General features: G+C 37.5%; 1 protein-coding gene across 1 annotated transcript in view; it reads left to right on the forward strand.

Annotated features, from left to right (window-relative positions):
* Positions 1 to 238: 238 nt before the first annotated feature.
* The window catches only part of cnbd1 (cyclic nucleotide binding domain containing 1), a gene marked incomplete at its 3' end in the record, with an annotated part of 38,996 nt that continues 18,022 nt past the window's right edge, over positions 239 to 21,212 (forward strand). The window contains 5 exon segments of the mRNA XM_081352783.1: positions 239 to 293; positions 430 to 534; positions 2,848 to 2,967; positions 15,151 to 15,296; positions 18,957 to 19,048. Coding sequence (XP_081208909.1) covers positions 464 to 534; positions 2,848 to 2,967; positions 15,151 to 15,296; positions 18,957 to 19,048 — 429 coding nt within the window. The 5' untranslated portion in view covers positions 239 to 293; positions 430 to 463.

Here is a 21,212-nt window from a genome sequence, read left to right on the forward strand (position 1 = left end):
CCTTTAAATCGTTATTGCAGTAAATTATGTTAAAATAACTCACATCCCTAATTTTAAGAGAGTTTTTAAAATCAGCATATAAAACCATGACTAGAGATTTACTCACATTAGTGTAAACATAACAGTTAGATATAGCCTAATCCTTGTGACAACTAGCCCTGATCTTCTCAAAATAGGACAATGATTTGTGTTTGTTGTTACTGATCCGCCAAATGTGGCTTTTATACTTTTATCACAGCTGAGTAAAGACTCTCAGACATTGACAACACAAAGCTAAACCAGCCGAATGAAAGGTAGGAATGGTCATTAATGTTGTAAATTAATTTTTGTCATTTCCGAATGTATTAGTTGCTTGTGAACTTATTAAACTAGTGTTTTAATATTCCATTTTAAAAAAAGGGTACAAAACAGTCTCGCTTCTCTTCACAGTATCAGTTCTACTGAAGAGGCCCATAAAAAATTCATGAAACTTTATCAAGGAATATTGCTGCGCCCTCAGACATCTTTACCCAGAATACAACTCGAGAGTAAGATGTGAGTAACCATGTCTTTAATATTTTAAAAATGACTAATTAATTCAAATTACTAATTGGTAATCTATCATGAGATCATACCACTAAAACTAGTTTCACTAAGGAAAAGGTTTTGCATTGAAGTCTATGGCGTAGACATTATGGAGTTATTGGAATTATTTCCAATGCAAGTTTGTTTCCGCCACTGAATAAAAAATAAAAAACTCAGATATAAACTTGCAATTCTGAGAAAAAAAGTGAAGAATTTTTTTAGAATTGTAAGTTAAAATGTCAAATACCTTTTTATTTATTTATTCAGTAGCGGAAACAAGCTTCCATACCATTCCTAGTAACTCTGTCTAAAATAAAGTGTAACTCATGTCTGCTTAGTTTCAGTGAGCTGTTCATGATCAGTTTCAGGTAATGCCGTAATGCTCTTACCTGGAGAAGTAGTTTATTCAGCTGCAAAACTTAGTAGTAAACACTGTAGCAAAGAAAACTTAGTAAAGCTCAGAATTAGATTAGATTACCTTATAAATTAATCAAAATCAAAATAAATGTAATCAAAATAAAGATACTTCACAAACACATGAAAGTAAGCTATATAATTCGGGACCTTTTTTGTTTGTAATTTCCCATATAATGATATTTTAAAAGGTCATAATTTAGTTTATTGGGCGTACTAGAATTGGTTAACATGCTTTTCACATACTGTACATTATTGCAGCACCTTTATTCCCAGTCTGTCTGAAACACTACAAAGCCTCTCCTTCTGAGAAGCCAAGAGTGCTCTGATTGGATACTGACCACAAACCTTAGTTTGAACAGTATTGTACTTTGAAATCAAACTCATAGCAGTCCTCTGCATTCAGTTGTAATATTACTATTGTTTTGCATATTGGGGATGAACGAAAAACTGTATTGCTCTGTATTGCTTTACTGATCAGAGTGCGCAGGAGCAGTTTTAGGCCCTACGTCAAACTTGCGTCATTATTCTAAAAATCGCCTTTGTGTCCTTTTGGAAAGTCACATCTTGAAGAGTGAAAGTCACCAACAGGAAGTGTTTTCTAAAAGACACGTGGGCCGCACCCCTGCTGAGGCGTGACGCAGAAACTGAGGAGCTGTCAGTCATTTCAATCTCACTGTAGTCCCACTCAGAGATGCTCTGAGTAATGTTTACAGTCTTCTCGACAGCCTGCTGGAGCAGCAAAAATGAATGTTCTTGCGGGTAGTGACATATGAGTCATTGCTCTAATTGGCTGGAATATAGATCTGCTCCCAGTTGGAATCGTGCGTCTTGAATAGCGCTGACAAAGAAGGGTTATTTAAGGATTGGTAAAAGTGAAAAAATGGCGAGTGATTATCATGTAAATCAATTTTGTGACTGTGGTTAAGGTAATCCTGACTGAATGCACTTCTTAATATGGCTGCACATTTTTAGTTATGCTGTTAATCAAAAGTTTGGACACACCTACTCATTCTTTAATTATTACTTTTCCCACAATTTAGAAAAATATAAAGCCATTAAAACTATAAAATCAGACAACATAAAGTATGGAAATTGTCTTATAAGTCATATCGGTAACACTTTACTTAAAGAATTTATGCATTATAGTATTTTGAATGCCTTGTAATGCACCTTATAATGCATTGCACGGTCTCATGAATATTTGTAACCACTGTTGTAATACATTATTATCTTTGGTAACACTTTAGTTTAGGGTCCAATTTTCACTATTACTAGTTGCTTATTAGCATGCATATTATAGGATATTGGTGGTTTATTAGTACTTATAAAGCACATATTAATGCCTGCCCTACATGGCCATATTCTACATCCCTTAATCCTACCCAATATCTACCTTACTAACTATTCATAAACAGTAATTAGGAATAGTGAGTTAATAGTGAGAATTGGACCCTAAATTCATTGAACATGCCTTTAGAGAGTATAATGCATTAAAACATGACAAACAATCAATTTTAGATGTAACCAGGAATCTGCGAATATTATAATGCATTTTAACTTTGGTTACAATTCTTTATAAATTATTACATGCATTATGAAATACCTTTATAATGTATTATACTTAAGGCTTTTGTAAAGTGTTACCGTAATATCTCAGTCTGAATGTTTGAAGTCTTGTCATGCAATCACTTACAGTAAAATATAACCTCTTTTATTATTTCTTGCAGCCCAACAGTGTTAGACTACACTTTGTCATGAATATCCTCATTTATTACATTCTGATTCGACAGCACAAACTTTGGAATTGGCAAGTGATGGATATAAACTTTATGAGAATCATCTGATCTTCTCTATTCCTCTTGGCAGCCAACCTCCAGTGAAGCTGAGAGTATATGAGTCTGTCCAGGAGGTCAGCAGACATCAGCCACATGGAAAACTGGCTCAGGATTCCTTCATGAATCATGTGATCAAAGCCCTTAAGAAATTGTGAGTATGACTAATGGCTCTTTGTGGGTAGTTTAAAGGCCCTCTGGACATAATGATGACACAAATGACTGATATAAAATACTCATTTATATGGTTTGTCTGACCTGATTTGAAGCTGCTGGGGTGAAGTCTGTCAAAAAAGTCACAGTTAAATGGATAGTTCACCCAAAAATGAAAATTAGCCCATGGTTTACTCACCCTCAAGTCATGCTAGGTGTACATGACATTCTTCTTTCAGACGAATACAATCGGAGTTATATTAAAAATACTAAGGCCTTTATTAACCCCCCGTAGCCCTGTGGAGCACTTTTATGATGGATAGATGCACTTTTATGGACTTCAAAAGAGAAACTGCCATTATAAAGCTTGGAAGAGCCAGGACATTTTTTTAATATAACTCCGATTGTATTCGTCTGTCTGTCTAGATTTCCGAATGTCATCTACACCTAGGATTACTTGAGGGTGAGTAAATTATGGGCTCATTTTCATTTTTGGGTGAACTATCCCTTTAACCCCAGAAATAAAAAGTGCAGTTAAATAAGCACAGATTATCCTGCAGTTTTCATTATTTTACTGCTCATTTTCAAAATGCAAAACAAAAGATCATATTTTTAGAATTTATTATTAAATCTATTCCAAGTTGGGTTATGTGTCCAAACCATAATATTGTGTCCAAACAGGACGACTCTCATTACTGCTTTACAGTCGAAGAATCACAGATGAGAATTAGAAACACCCATATGCATTACGCTAATGAGAATTGTTGAATGTGTCAAGTCTATTGACTGCATTCATTCACTCTCAACCAGTTTATCATTATTAGACCGACACTGTTTTATCTGATTGTATTTTATAACATTAGTGATAAAACTGATAATCGGACTGTCCAACATCCAGTGTTTCTATCTACCAACAGAGGGCAGTGTATCACCTTTTCAGCTTGTCAAACAATCATGATTTAATTCTGCTCAGGGCCACATGCATCCCAGAATTTCTATGGATAATATTTGAAGCGACACAGTTTTAATTAGTTTTAGCTGTATGAAATCTTTGGCAAATTAAAATCGTAGCTTTCATAAAAAAAATCAAGACGACATTTTTAGAATTCACTATTGAATGACATTTGGTAACACTTCATTAAGAGCATAATAGGGGATGGGAATAATCTCCTGCCCTCTCTGCCATTATCTTACAGCGTTATCTTAATTCATATCAATAGGTCCCGTTTCACTTTCCTGCTTACACAGTTCATTTGTGAGAATGGAGAGGGAGAGAGAACAATGTAGCTTTCTCTAGTTGAGGAGTGCAGGATTGTGGGATTGGAGTATCCAAATAGCATTTCCTCTTCTTATATGTTTCTTGTAGGTGTTTGGATATCGTTCCTTGTGATATATTTTCCCTCATTCATCTACTGAACTTCCCAGGGATAATGGATCAGTTTTTTTATGGTTGTTCTTGAGCTTTGTAGGACAGATAGACACCAGAGACACAGGAAAGAGGATATGGAGATCTTTCAGTGGAGGATCAGCGCATGGTTGTTATGAAAAATTTATAGGAACTAGATTTTATATGTTCTGTTGATAGAGGCCAACCCTAGGATTCTATGATAATTTGCTCCCCATATACTATATGGCACAGATTCCACTTTTAATGTACATTACTGTTCAAAATTCTAGGGTTGGTACTTTTTTTTCATTCAAACACATTCAAAGCTGCATTTATTTGATCAAAATACAGTAAAAAAATAATATTGTTATATAAAATTTAATGCTGTGATGGCAAAGCTGAACCAGTCTTAAGTGTCACATGATCCTTCAGAAATCATTCTGATATACTTATTTAGTGCTCAAGAAACATCTCTTAGCAATGTTGAAATCAGTTGTACTGCTTAATATTGTTGTGGAAATAGTTATTTTTTTCTCTCAGTATACTTTGATGAACAAAGTTTTAAAATAACTGTTAATAATTAAATTATTAAAAAATAATTTAATGCACCAAATTTAATACATGAGAGTTTTTAAAACCACTAAGCATTAGCATGCACCACCATCCCATAGAAGAAGCTAGTACCAGTGCACCATGCTAAAACATAATCAGCGTGAATTCTGAGCACTCATTGTGTGATAGATGGACTGTGCCTTAGGCGGAGTTAATGAAGGCAGATGGCAAAGCATTTCTCCTGGATTGCTTCACTACTTTGATTTGCTTTGCATGCTTAGTTATAACAAGGGAACATTTGTGCTTTAATGTGCCATAGTACAACCGAGTAGCATGTATCACATACAGAGAGCTTCATGCATGGGCAGCTGGAAGCAAAACTTCCCGTGATGCCCATTTTGCATTTGTAGTGACATTACCTACGGGGTTTTGCGATGCCCTTGTAGACGGTTCTTAATGCTTTTTCATGTCTTCGCGTTTTTTTTTTCCCCCTTCCAGCTCACTGTCTAGATATCTCGGTCGTGTATGCCAATTGCCACCGGGGGAATATGTTTGAAAGATGTGAGCTGGATAAGAGAAATAGGTCACGATTTCTATTCGACTCAATCGTCTCGTCCCTGTGATGTTGCGCCTTGTGACATTCAGCGGACTGTATTGTGAAAGAATCTCAGCCATGTGGAAATGAGATTAGAAAGGGTAAAAAATCGCAAGCCCACAGTGATAGACACTCGATGGTGCCACAGGATGCACTATCAAATGACGAATGAGTTTGCTTTAAAGGTAAACAAAATAACTGATTTGGTTTAAAGTCAACAAGAAATCCAAATTTACCTTGTTTACTTTTTTTTAAGAAGCTGGTCTTATTGTGCACGATTCTTCAGTGCATGTTATTTTTTTTAAAAAAGAAAAGAAAAAAGCTTGTCTTTCTATCAAAAATGCAATAATTGCTTAGATTTTTTTGAATGATATGCTCTTACATTTCAACACTCCCATTTCATAGCCACATTCCAATCCATTCCAGATAGATAAATCAAAGATCCAGCCTATGGTATTCTCATAGATTTTTCTGTTTTATTGTTAGTCATTGCTGCTAGGTATCATAACTACCTGTACACCTTTTGTCCCGAAAAGCCATTTGTCTGCTGCATCACAGCTCATATAAACATACATGCAAATATTTTATTGTAGTACATGTTTTGCCAGTGGCAGCTTTAACTTAATTTATATTTGATTCATGTTTTATTATTATTAATAATAATCATTAATATACATTTAATATGAATGTTTATGTTTTTCTTTGTTTGCTGCTTTTCACAACTTGGGATAGTCGTAAGTGAAGGGTTTGGGACTGTACTTATTGTAGTGCCATGAGCCAATCAAGCGTTGCTGTGATGTAATTTTCTAGTGGTTTTACAGTGATTAGTCACTTGACATTTGTGGCTCAGCCGATTGGCTCTAAAAAAAACATAGTGGATGTGAAACTGAGCGTCCGTGAGAAAAGATGGCAGATTTCAAATTGCATCATTCCCAGGGTGTGAATGTAAATGCTTAGAGAAGTTTTTTTTATTATAAATATTCTTTAATGTTGAATATCCTCAGAAATATGTCAGATTACAGAAGTAAAATATAGTGCATTTTGTTTTGACTTTAATGTGGACAATGTAATGATCTTGAATGATTTACACCACACTGTCATTTCTCAGCTCTTCTAAAAACATTTTAAATGCACCCAAAGGTCAGTTGGTTGATCTGAAGGTCATCCGGTGACCTGGTGTGTGTGTGCATACACTAACTTATATGGGTTTGTTGTCTAGTATGTCTTTACATCTGCTCTTGTCATGAAGCCAGTTTTCCTCATCCAGGTCTCATGGGGAGCTGGACCAACTGTGCTGGCAACTTACACACTCACACACACACACACATACACATACTTCCTGCTCTTGCACGCTGTTCCCGTGAGAGCTTGTCTCTCTGCCAGCTCTGGAGGCAGGAAGTGCTTGGCTTCCCCCCATGCTGGCTTTGCCCATGTAGCTCCACGTCCAGGAGTCCATTGTAACAGTCAGAGCAGGGCAGTGACGGGGGGAGGGTTGCTCCAGGAACCAGCGGAAGACGTTCAGCTTATTTAATGAAGGAAGCCAGCCAGCACAACCTGCTTTGTGTGCACTTTCTGACTGTATTTTTTACATTTTTTTTATAGTCCATGTATTTATTTTGCTCTGTGTTTCAGGGCTCTGACCCCTCCTCAACACTCACCCTTTCCCACAATCCTCCTCTGTGTTTCCTGGGGATGTGTGCTGGACAGAGAAACACACTTTGACCCAGAAAAGATTTCAGTGTTACCTGAAACTCTAATCGGTGTAAATATGAGGCATATGTGTATTATATTTATTTATATTATACTATTACATAAAAAATGCAATTTAACATCTGTCATCATCTATATATTCAGCCAACAGGCGTGATTATCATCTAGTGCAGTTCAGATGTGTAAATCACGTGAAATGTTTAGTTTTATGGTGTTTTCTTAAGAGTTTAGATAATTTGGAAAGCTCTGGGGCTTATGTGTGTGTAGACAACGATTGGCCGTGTTCCCTATCAGCCTACAGTTCTAAACCACTGATGTATTTGCTGTTTAAGATGTTATGGAAATGGCCAACTGAAAGCAGAGAAAGAAGCCTCCTAAACTTTGAACCTCTTTTGTATCTGATTCACTGTGGTTGGTGGTGATATTTGAATGCACTACTTTTTTTGATAATTTGTTTTTAAGTGAGCATTATTTTCTGATTTACAGTCTATATATTAAATGTCCAGTTCAAGGTCTTAGTGCTCAATGGACATTCAGATGGACAAAAACAGATATTATGTGGCATTTAAACAGCATGCCTTAATTCAGCTCAATAGTGTCTGGTGCAGCTTATAAGAGAAACCATGTCATATGATCGTAAGGTGGTAAAACTGATTTGTGCAACATGCTAGATGGTTTGTTGATGGTCCAAACTGGTCTAAACTGCTTCTACCAGGTCAAAATTAACCATCTATCCCGGTGCTCTTGAAGTTGAATAGTTTCTCTACCTGTGCCAGAAAATACTTTCTTCTCACTTTGCTGTGGATCAGTTTGTTCTTTCACAAGACATTCATGATAAGATATTTAATATGTTGGCGCATTAAGAAACTAGAAAACCCAGGATTGTATTACTCTTCTTCACAGTGGGAAAGGAGCACCAGAGAGAAATTAACCAGACTGTATTTTTTCTGGAAATATGACCAGCATCAGGTGCTGTTCACAAATGGTATCGCTGACGGTTCTGAGTGATGGAGTCAGGGGATAAGTGCACTGGTAAATCTCTTTACTGGAGGAGTGAGGTTTCTTTCTAAAGAAACTCTGAATAAAACAACAGCTGCAGTGGAAACTTCATCATCATCATTGGAGAGGTCGAATGGGATTGGGAAGAAGGGAAAGTCCGGTTCTGGGCAGGTCAATCAAGGCTTGGTGCTTTGGACCAGACTCCCTTGTTGTCAGACTTGAGAGCAAAACTAACACCTAAAGGATTTATTTGTCCCAATGCTGAGTAAATGAACTCATTGACTTAACTAGCTTTAATATAAACCAGGAATTGTCTTTTTCAATGCTGTTACTTAGTAGACTGGCCTGATTCTGTTGTTTTCATGTCAACTCTACAGCTTGCAGAAAAGAAAAATCATATATCACAATGGATCTTTTTTATGTTCTCAGATTCAAGATCAAATTATTTGTGCTTAACAATTTACGTTGGTTTTATAACTACAGATTTGACTAATTTGTTTCTGTTTTTATTTATATAAGGACATTTTTGGGTCGGAGCCTTGAAAACTTTTGTTGGTGTAACCTAATGTATTCAGGTTGATTCAGTCATATTAAATTATATTTGACTTAAAAAGTGTATGTTAACAAAAATGTTTATTTTTTTCAAAAGGAGAAACAAAATATAAATATTAGATGATAAACATAAACTTAAAAAAACGTAAACAATAAAGTTTAACTAACCATGACAAATTAACAAATAATATGTGCGAGTAATAAATATGACAAAAAAAGTACAAAATTACTTAAGCTAAATTTAAAATGAATAAAAATGAAGGAAAAATGATGGTGCCGCTGACAAACCTCCTCACTTTGCCCGAAATGTTTATGAGATGCAATATCAAGTTTGAAAATGTGTTGTTGTTGTTTTTGAACAATGACTTTAGTTTTCCATTTAACAGAATCTCCTGCTAGGCGTGTGAAATGGTTTTGTTTTCACAGAGTTGTGTTTTGGTCCAAAGAAACGTTCCCAGTTTTGATGACATACACACGTGTTGGCTGTGGAGTCTTATTTAACAGCTCTGACAGTTATAATTTGTGCTTGAGCTCTGTTTTGTCAGGATTCGGGACTTTGGCTGTTAGTAGGAGAACCTCAGAACCAGCTGTGAAACTGAGACTCTGCTACACGTGAGGAAACGGATCACTTCGTCTCTGTCTCTCTCACACGTCCATGGCAGCCAAGCTCTGGTTGGTGGATTTCAATTAAGCCAAATCACAGAAGACCAACTAACTGTCCAAACTACTTGTTTAGTTCTCTCAAACTTGGTACTTCTGTTTTGTTTGACTAGCAACCAGCATAATCTGCTAGTCAGTCAGTGATGAAATGAAATCATTTACTCACTCTCATGTCCATCCAAACATGTATGACTTTATTTTTTTCTGTGGAGCACAGAAGAAGATATTTTGTAAAATGTCTTCTTTTTGTCCATACAATGAAAGTCAATGGGGTCCAATGTTGTTACCAATATCTTCTCCCTTTAAGACTAGCACTAAACCGGCACTAACCAGAATAAACCGACCTGGACCGCCATTTTTCTTGTCTCTTTAAGCAGGGATATAAGACTGCTGCAATCTGATGTGCATGACGGATGTGGCATTGGACATTTCCGATAAAACAGATATTGGATCAGTCGTTGCTGGATTTTAAAGAGCTTGTCTATTCTGACTTTCTTGGTGGCATAAAAGGGATGAAAAGCTACATTTTTTTTTTCTGCTAAATTCTGGCTTGACTTTTTACCTCCTATTTTACTTGAGCTCTAGAAAGGGTGAAGACAATTTAAGAAAAGACAGTGGAGGTTATCAGCAAGGAGATTTGCACGTTCAGATTGAATTGATTACCCGGAGAAGGTTTCCCTTTTATCTTCAAAGTAAAGTGGCACTTAGAATTTGAATTAAGTTTGCTGGCCATTCTAACCCCAAAACAGCTTTGTGGCTTTAACTTTGAGATAGCCCTTATCGATGTACCTCTTTCTCAGTGATTTATGTCAGTGGCTGCTCTTGGTTTAGTGGCAATTTTCCCGGTGCATTCTCTGGAGATAGTTCGCAGGAAAGTATTTGGTGGCTGATAAGATAGTGTTGTAAAGGCGGCCTGCTCCACAGATAAGGACCATTACAGTTATTTGTTGAAAGACAAAGCCTCTCGCTGTCCGACAGACCCGTGAAAGCTGCTCAGTGAAAGCGGCTGGCCACTGAAACCTCTCTGATGCGGCTGTAATTGTCTCCCGAGCTGAACAGCACAAACATGGAGAACGGTCCTTAACCCTTCTCACGGGAGGTGAAATGAGAGTGTCTTTGCTGTAGGCTCTTTGTGACACTACATTTCTCTTTGTTTTGTTGAGGTTATTGTTGTTCATTCTTTGCTTTTTTTGCTTTTTTCAATTTCTGTTTGTTCGTTTTTGAATTACAAATGAAGATATTTGAAATCTGAGGGATTTCTGTCCCTCCATTGACAGTCTATACACAGCTACCACTTTGACGCTTTAAAAAGATCGTAAAACTAATCCAAATGATTTGAGCGGTCTAGTCAAAATTTTCTGAAGAGACTCAATTGCTTTATATGATGAACAGATTTAAGTCTTTTATTCACATATTAACATTGATCAGCTAACATAAACAGAAGCTTAACCCTACTAGCTTTACGTGTGAGAACAAACCTCTTGTAGAAGCACAAACGTCCTGTGTAACACGAGAATGAACCTCATTGGTTCTTGTGGAAGCTCAAACGTGCTACGTAACACACGAGAATGAATCTCATTGGTTCTCGCACGTCAAGCAAGCATGATTGAGCTTCCGTTTACCATAACTGTTGTGTACGTTGATCAAAAATTCAATGTTCTTTAGAATTTGTATTAAGTTTGCTGGTCATTCTGACCCCAAAAACAGCTTTTTTTATAGAACTTTTTGAAGCGTCAAAGTGATAGTTGCGTAGCTGCCAATGGAGAGACAGAAAGCTCTCAGATTTCATTAAAAATATCTTCATTGGCATTCTGAAGATGAACGAAAGTCTTACGGGTTTGGAACGACATGAGGGTGAGTAACTGATGACGTAATAAAAATGTTTGGGTGAACTATCCCTTTAAGTGTTAATCATTTCCATTGTTTATTAAGTTTTAATACATAATTATGTCTTCAAAAAAACAACAAAGTTGACAGTTTTACAGTTAAAATTGACATGCCAATCTTTGTAGGGCAAACTAATAACTAGGACTAATTGCTAGCTTTTGCTTTCCTCAAAATGTGCATATTTTCTAATACATCAAAGAGAAGCAGAAGGCAAAAATGCATTGCATGATGAAAAGAAATAATTAAACAAATTAAAATGACTGGATATGTGGTGATGTGTTTTAGAAAGTGACTATACTGTAAAAGTTAGTATCAACTACTATTTGTGTTGGTATTTTTTTACACATATATGAAGAATACAAATGGCACTTGTTTTGTAGAATGGGACTTTTGGGATTTCAATAGTTCTTCCTCACTTTCTCAGCTCTTTCCTGCTTTATTCTCTCCTTCACTTCTGCTGTTTTTATTCAGCACCACAGGCTCTGTATGTACCACAATCAGAAGATATTCTCACAAAAAAAAGTTATAATTCAGTTTTTACTCATTCATTCAGTGATAAGTTCCCTCCCGTTAATTAGAATCTTATGGAGGGATTAAAGCTTGCAATTATTATTATTATCTACAGAGAATTCATAATTAATGGAAGTATATGGAAATGTCAACGAGGATCCTGGAATTAAGCCAGAGACCATTTCCTAGTCAGCATCGGATAGCAAAATTTCAACATAGAAAATGGTTTTCAGGTTTAATTTGGCCTTTGACATGAAATGCTGTTGTTTTGCAACAATGCACTTTTATTAAAGTGAAGTAACATTTTATTCAGGTTTGAAGAAAAGCTGGCGAGATGCATATCTGTATGGTTGGACTTCAGTGCCGTATTCTTAGACTAACAATCAAAGAGAGATCTGATCTGACTTACAAAGCCTATGGCTTTAGTTCCATACACTACATTAACCTGTTCTTACATTAACCACAATACATTAACATTTTCTGCATCTGAACTGATACAAATCTCAGCTCACCAGCCACAATAGCTGGTAAAACCAGAATTTTAACAGCTATTGTGTGTAGTAGGCAAAAATATTTTCCCATCCTGGTCCCATGGCTTTTCCGATTAATATAATTGGCTCAAAAATGCTTTCTGGAAGTGATTTGCTTGTTAACAGCAAGTAGCTTTTCTGTGTATTTTTTTTAAACTTAATTTTGTGTAATAAATCTGTTGCATTATTTTATAATCATCTCTCTTTTTGAGTAATTATATGTGGATTTTGTATGTAAAACCAAAAATGTCTCATTCTGTAGGTGGCTTAATTTTTAAGGAAAGCCCTGCTTATATAAGTGCATATTTGTCAGCCAGACCAACATGAAATATACAGATTCTTTTGAGCTAAAAATGCAAAAAAGAGCTTTACTTCCAAGAATTAGCTGCGTTACCAAGATGGCTTTAGACAAATTTTCTATATAAAAAACAAAAAAGATTAAAAAAATGTACCACTGAACATAGAAGCGGTTTGATCATTTTGTAGAGGAGTTTATTGACATATCTTCATAATTCTCATTAAAAAAAAACTAATTAGGTACTGGTCACCAATTTTGAATCAGCTCGTTCTGTAGAAACGAGGGAGATCAGAACTTTCAATAATGTCTCTTAATGACCTAAAATGTTTAAATCAGGGCTTGATCAGATGACCTGACATGAACATTGCCTTATTCCCATCCATAGATAGATGATGTTACTGCTAATTGTATCTTTTAACAGGCAGTTCTGCCCTCACTCCAGAAATGACCCACAGTGTAAAATATGATATCCCATTATCCTAACTGCATAATGTGTTTCTTTTTATCCACATAGTGCTTTGGCAGGAGGATGGGGAATTACAAACTTGGTGCAGAGAGGATGTTTTCTGAACCCTGAAATTAAGACTGCCAAACTGTATGTGAAACGTTCCTGTAAATTGTAAACTCACGCTTGTACATCTCTGCTATTGCTATTAGGACTAAGCTCTGCCATCTGTGTAGTGTTTTACAGCAAATGCATTTGAGTTTATTGATTTGTAGTCTGGAGTGTATCAAAGATAAAATAAAATAAAACTAGGTGTATAATGCATTTGAGATGTTTGGAGACTCTTTGGTGAGTCATTTCTGTTGTGCAGTACTGTTTGACCTCAAATCAATAAGCTTATGTAGTAATTTTTGGAAGGTAAACAGACTTTCAGAAATATGTTAGCTCTTGTGATTAACAGTTAACATACTTTAGGTAAATTTGGATGTTTTTTAACTAACACATTTTGATAGTTTGCTGATTTCTGCGATTTTTAACAAACAGGATGGAATTAGTAAAACAGATTAGATAATATCATAAAATATTAAAGAATTCCTCAAATACATTACTTATATTCACTGATGTTAGTGCTGTGTTACTGTTAGTGCTTCCTGGAGGATGATGTCACTCAGGAATTGACTTTTGTTTACTAAAGGAATGTTACAAAAGACGGGATGGAAGGTGGGATTGCAAACATAGAAAAACACCTATAAACTGTTTACGAATTAAAACAATATTCCCAGCAAAACATTGAAAAACATTCACTAGAAAAATGATTAAACACCTGTAATATTTCTTTACACACACATATACTTAAATAGTTTAATATTTCAAGATTTCAGAAAATATAATATTTCAGAAAGTGCAATAACAGGAAGTTTTTCTTGTTTTTGGCATGGAAAGGCTGGTGGATGTCAAACATACTTTAGAGATGGAATATTCCAATACAAGGCCGAAGCCGGCTCTGAGACTGACACTGATTTACTGAACACACAAGCACACGCAAGCGCTCACAAAGGATTGATTGGTGGATTTGACCTTCATCCAGCATAAGCAAACTCGTGCGCGCACAGTCTATCGGCATTGTGATTACTCACTCATGCTGGCAGCGGTGGGGTCTTGATGGCTAAACTCCTCCCCGGCTATTGCGCTTGAGATTTTATCTCTTGGATGCCCATGGAACTAGACACCACGCTAAAACCATCATCATCACACTCTAAGACACTAGTTTTCCCTTAAGAGTTAGCTTTAAACATAATAACATGATGCAGAGGATTTTCTTAACAGCAAGTGTTCAGGTTTCATTATCTCAGATGGTGCCTGTAGGACAGAAAGGGTGTAAAAAGATTAAGGAGTTTTTTGTTTGGGTTGCAGGGGTTTGTCTAGGACACACACTTACTTTTAATGCAGATGAGACTCGATTTTGAGTCAGTTTATCTTTTAAAGAATGTCTTTAATGGACTCTGAATGTGCGATTTAATTGCTGCAGGTCGCTAAATCGCTGTTCTTTTGGTCACTGGTAGCTGTTGCTAGTAGACTGCAGTGCTCAAGGGTATCGAGATGAATCAGTTGAGCATAATGACTAGAAAGTGAAACTAGTCATTCTCATTCTCAAGTGAAACTCTATAACTAGTCAGATGTTATGGTCAACTAACTAGTCAACTAGTTAATGTGGATAGTTTCATTTATATTCATTTAGTTTTTCTATTTTACTATTAGACAGTTCATAACATATAACAAAACATAACATCATATCATGTATCGTATCATCGTATCTCGTATTGTGTGACGTGACGTAACATGACATGACATAATTACTTCTGTGCCAGAGAAATGTTGCCCTGATTACAAAAATAAGTTATATCAAATAAATCGAAAGGAAGTTTGTCTGTGGCTTAATTGCTTTAAAGAGTAACAGTTTTAGAGTAGCTTCCCCAACACTGGTGTGAACGTCCATTGAATAGAGTTTGGTGTTTAGTCTCCTGAAAAATGAATTTGTTATTCTTTGTGTGTTTTGCAGCCCTAGTGAGAGATCCCAGTCAGAGCATCATGTCATTTATAAACTGCTGAAGGGAATCCACAGTCTGACCTCACAGCTGGGCTCGCAGGAGCTGAAACAGATTAGTGGCGTCACCACCGTTGAGACCTGGGACCGCGGACAGATCAGTGAGATATACACACACACACACACTCTTAAAGTGCATACACTCTGAAAGTGTTGGTACTCCTAAAAATGAACATTCATCATCTTTTACTCACCAACATATTGTTAAAAATGTGACTTTTTTTTTTACAAAATAAAGATTTGTACGAATTTTTTAAAGAATATCCTGGCCATTATTTTCAAGTCTAATAGAAGGACAAAAAGTTATCATAAAAGTGGTTAATTTGATCCATGCACTATATTCAGAGTCTTCTGAACTCATCCAATAGCTTTGTGTGAATAAACATTTAATATTTAAGTAGTTATTGCTTAGTAAGTATTGTAAAACTAGATGTACCGCATCGCGGTACAAAATATGACCGCCGCTCAGGCCTGCACTGGCTTTCCACAAAAATAAATGACGTGGAGTAATTTGGCTGTATTGCTTGTTTATGTATATACCTAAAAAAAGTAATAGTATGTGCATGTCTGTCTGTGTGTGTGTGTGTGTGTGTGTGTGTGTGTGTGTGTGTGTGTGTGTGTGTGTCTGTGCGTGTATGTATGTGTGCGCGTGTGTGTTCGTGTGTCTGTGCATGTGGATTTGTAAGTGTGTGTATGGGTGTGTGTCTGTGCGTGTGGATGTCAGTGTGTGTGCATGCTTGCATTTGTTTGTATTCCTGCATATGTGTGTGTGACAGTATCATCCTAAACCAGCAACCCTTCGCTCAACAGCACCATCTACAGGCCGATGAGTGTACAGTCACAAAATGTGCACATAAATGAATTGATTTTATACCCCCCCCATGGATGAAATTCTACAAAACTTAGCAGAGGATACCCCCAGAGGATGTCAAGTTAATCATACACATGAAATATGGTGCAGTTCTGAACATCTCCACTGAAGATAGGGGCGATTAAAGCAGAATAATATTGCATTTTCATTTTTTATGGGAGGGGCGCAAATCACAAATGAGTGATTATGGGCTAGGTTGATGTGGGCCCTTAAGAGTGGGCCCTACATACCATAAAAATTTCTTCATCCTCGGTGCCACGGTTCAGGTAGTTATTTAGGAAAAACTGCATTTTTTGGGTTTGGGGGGGCCCAGCGCGGGGGGGGAGTGGCCCCCGGGGACCAAACGAAATTTTTCCTTAGAAGTCTAGTGGGGCTACATGCTCACCAAATTTCATGTTCCCCGGTGCTTCGGTGTCCCTGGTATCGTTGACGAAAAATTTACGGGGGCCCCAGCGCGGGGGGGGAAGTGGCCCCCGGGGACCAAACGAAATTTTTCCGTAAAAGTCTAGTAGACCAACATACCATAAAAATTTCTTCATCCTCGGTGTCACGGTTCAGGTAGTTATTTAGGAAAAACTGCATTTTTTTGGGTTTGGGGGGGCCCAGCGCGGGGGGGGGAGTGGCCCCCGGGGACCAAACGAAATTTTTCCTCAGAAGTCTAGTGGGGCTACATGCCCACCAAATTTCATGTTCCCCGGTGCTTCGGTGTCCCTGGTATCGTTGACGAAAAATTTACGGGGGCCCCAGCGCGGGGGGGGGGAGTGGCCCCCGGGGACCAAACGAAATTTTTCTGTAAAAGTCTAGTAGACCAACATACCATAAAAATTTCTTCATCCTCGGTGCCACGGTTCAGGTAGTTATTTAGGAAAAACTGCATTTTTTGGGGTTTGGGGGGGCCCAGCGCGGGGGGGGAGTGGCCCCCGGGGACCAAACGAAATTTTTCCTTAGAAGTCTAGTGGGGCTACATGCTCACCAAATTTCATGTTCCCCGGTGCTTCGGTGTCCCTGGTATCGTTGACGAAAAATTTACGGGGGCCCCAGTGCGGGGGGGGAAGTGGCCCCCGGGGACCAAACGAAATTTTTCCGTAAAAGTCTAGTAGACCAACATACCATAAAAATTTCTTCATCCTCGGTGCCACGGTTCAGGTAGTTATTTAGGAAAAACTGCATTTTTTGGGGTTTGGGGGGGCCCAGCGCGGGGGGGGAGTGGCCCCCGGGGACCAAACGAAATTTTTCCTTAAAAGTCTAGTGGGGCTACATGCCCACCAAATTTCATGTTCCCCGGTGCTTCGGTGTCCCTGGTATCGTTGACGGAAAATTCAGTAAGGTGACGGGAAAAAAAAAACTTTGACAATCCCTATATGACCGCTTTCGCTAGCTACGCTAGCGGCGGTCATAATTATAACCCATAAGACTTGGTATAACACATGAACTAATGCTTTAAGAGTGTAGTAAATCACATGGCTGTTTGACAGGGATTGACTTAGTCTCATCTGGAGATGATTTAATCTATCATTTTCATCCACCATTTGTGCTTTTGTACAATGACAGATGGGAAATTTACCACCCTCATTTTATAAATGAATTGTGCATCTTTAGAAGTTTTCCTTTTTCTAGCTTAGCATGTTTTTTTTTAGATTCAGAACAGTTTATCCATGATATATATAGGCTTCATAAACAGTATTACCACACTGGCTTCTTTGGATGCAGAGCCTTGCGAAACATTTGGCTTTGAAATCACTCTCCAAAGAAGATTCTCTCTTTCAAATCTGTTAGTTTTATATATTATATATTAGTGGCCTCATGCAACACGATCTATCAAGACAAATCGAAAACATCTTTCATCGACATCATCGTTCAGTCTTGCCTTTGAATATCGTCAAGTGTTTGGATGCGTTTCTAAAGGTTGAGAGCCCAGCCGCATGCTAGATTTTTCTATCGATGTGTCCATTCGTCTGCTAATCTGTGCTCAATAACAGCCACATGTTCTTTCAAGGCCACTAAGCAAAAACATAAAGGAAAGACAATTTGATGCAAGTATGAATTCGTGCCTCCACTCTGATGGTTACCATTTTGCAAACGTCTGGTGTTTTGGAGATGGAGATTTCTTTATTGATTCGTCTGGAGTGGTGGTAATGGCTGTGGCGTGTTGTATGTCACAGATGGAGGGGGGAAGGGCTTCGTTATGGATGCAAGTTTTAGCTGTAGATGATTACAGAGCATAAACACTGTGATTTGCTGTTGATAGACGTCTGCGCCAGGCTGAAAAGTTTGCGTGTGAGGAGTGAGAGATTTCTCTGTCTGTTTTTCGTATATTGAGGGTTTGCTTTCATAGAGCAGGTTTTCATCTCATTCAGATCTTTGTGTCAAGGTGATTTATTTGTCTTAAAATATAGATAGATGACTGAAGGATATGAAAACTGCTCATTCCATAGTGTCTGTATATATTCCTCAAAATAATTTTGAGGTTTTCGCCCCTAAATTTGAAATTCACTGCAACAGCAGCAGAGAGAATTGCTCATTTAAATGCAGTTGTTTGGGTTTATTTCATAAAGTTGAATGCAAGAAAACTTTCAGAACCCATCAGCCAGCATCCATTCTTACATTTACTCATTTTTTTAGGATGAGACCGGCTCTAAGCGACTGTATGACATATCTCTATTGTTGTTTTCCGTTCTGAATCATTGTAGTTTGTGGAATCTTATTCTACACTAGTTCTGCACATAACAGATACAGTGATAAGATTCAGTCAGCCTCTTGCCCGCCTGCATAATAGCGTAAAGTGTTTTGACCCAAAACAGCTGAACCGTAACTGTGGAGTGGAGAGTTTTCAAATTGAGTATGTTGTCTTCTACCTTATTTATCTCTCCTTTTTTCTTTCTGTTTACAGTTTTCGGACATAATGGACTTTGCCTCATTCTGAAGGGCTCAGTGAAACCGTTCGGGCATGAAACCATTAAAGAGGATCGGGTAGCCTCTATGGTAGAAAATTACACTACTTGGCTGTCAGTTGTTAAAGGGGTGGTTGATTGCTATTTCACTTTTTTCATTTTAAATACTGTGTAATGTTGCTGTTGGTGCATGAACAGTATCTGCAAAGTTGCTGCGCTGAAAGTTCAACGTAAGCAGAGATATTGTCTTTTAAAAATCAGGAAGTTTAATGCCTACAAAAACAACTCGAATGGGACTACAACGAGATACTTCCCGGGTTTTATACGTAACTAACCCATACATTTACATCAACCCTCCCTCCGGAACATGTTCTGCTGTCGAAGAGGAGGAGTTATAGTGGAGAGCTGTAGCTGTCAGGTCTTCTGTGTTCAGGCTTCCTACAGACGCTGTAGTTCGTCAACAATGGTTCAAATTTAAGTTTGATTATGTTCCTGACAATTACATTCGTAGTTTAGCTCTCTGTGCTGCGCATTTTACGGAAGACAGCTTCCAGAATCTACACGAGTTCAATGTCGGATTCAACAAGAAACTATTACTCCAACATGAAGCAGTTACAGCTTTAAAACCAGAGGCCACAACCTGCAAGTAAGATTTAATCATTTTAAATGTATTTGCCTGTATAATTTAAGACGTACGTTTTAGTTTTATCAAGGATGTAAAAAAATGCCAGCGCTGGCTTTAGTATATGACAGATGCGTATAAACATTTTGGACCCGAATTTGTATATGTACAAATTTTGTAAACGTATTTTCCATGTATACTTTATGACGTAATTTTTTGATTTGATCAAGAACGCAAACCAATGCCAAAGCTGTTTGGTTATAGTAGCTAGTTAGTTCGATGTTATTTTGTGTGTATAAGAAACGTGTACAAACTTCAAAAAATTATCGCAACAGCGAACTTCAGCTGCTGTTATCACATGTACACCTAAAGAAAACGACAAACTGAGTAAACTACCGGTAAGTGTTGTGAATAGTTAAACGGTTGTTTATTCTATCAATAAAACAATATCTTTAAAAAACGGTATTACTCAGTCATGTATTCAGTTATATTAAATGTTTAATCAGGGGGAAAGCGTATCTCAAAAGCTAACAAACAGCAGTAGCATTTTCAAGTAACAGCGTATGGGAATTCTTTGAGAAAATAATAATAATTAAAAAAAATTACCATTCAGAAACGTTTAGTAAGAGCCGTGTTTGCGGAGGTTCTGCTTGACTCTCTTCATCACCGCTCTCTGGGTCTGATTCTGGCTCAAACTGATGAGGCAATATTGACACCATTACATTTGACCGGGTCCGGAGCACATGCAACTGTCGCCCGTAAAGGTAATGGGCGTGAAGATTCCGGACGCAGTTTAGCCAATTACAACACACCGGCCGAACTAACCAATCTGAGCTCATTGCCTCTTTCTGAGGGAGTGGTTTCATAGAATCAGGAAGTCAACCGGTCGTTCAAATGACAGAGGAGGAAGCGGCTTACAATAAAGGTGAAATTTATGAAAAATAAGGCGTTTTTTAACAAACGAAACACGAAGACATGTTATATTGCAGCCCATAAACATAATCAAGCTAAGAAAAAAGGCAGTAAACCACCCCTTTAAGTTTAAATTGGCCCTCTGCTTTACCTTACCTTAAAAACATTACCATGCCTACCTTGGCAATTGTTGCTGACTACCTTATTCTCTGACATTCTTTTGCTTTTTTTTAATCTACAGCCGTGGCCAAAAGTATTGGCAGTGACATGAATTTTGTGTTTTGCGAAGTTTGCTGCTTCAGTATTCGTAGATTATTTTTCACGTTTATAATATTTACTGGAAAACAATGATAAGGATTTCATAGGTTAAAAATGCTTTTATTGGCAAAAACATTCAATATATGCAAAGAGTCAATATTTACAGTGTTGACCCTTCTTCATAACCTCTGCAATTCGTTCTGGAATACTGGATATCAGATTCTAGGCAAAATCCTGACTGATGGCGATCCATTCTTCCCCTAATTAGTTCTTAGAGTTGGTCACAATTTGTGGACTTCTGGTTGTCCACTCGCCTTTTGAGTATTGACCACAGGTTCTCTATGGGATTAAGATCTGGAGATTTGCCTGGCCACAGATCCAAAATATCATTGTAATGATCTCTGAGCTACTTCATTATCACTCTTGCCTTGTGACATGGTGCTCCATCATGCTGGAAAATGCA

The sequence above is a fragment of the Scardinius erythrophthalmus genome (assembly GCF_964197995.2).
Source record: "Scardinius erythrophthalmus genome assembly, chromosome: 22".
NCBI classification, from domain to species: Eukaryota; Metazoa; Chordata; class Actinopteri; order Cypriniformes; family Leuciscidae; genus Scardinius; species Scardinius erythrophthalmus.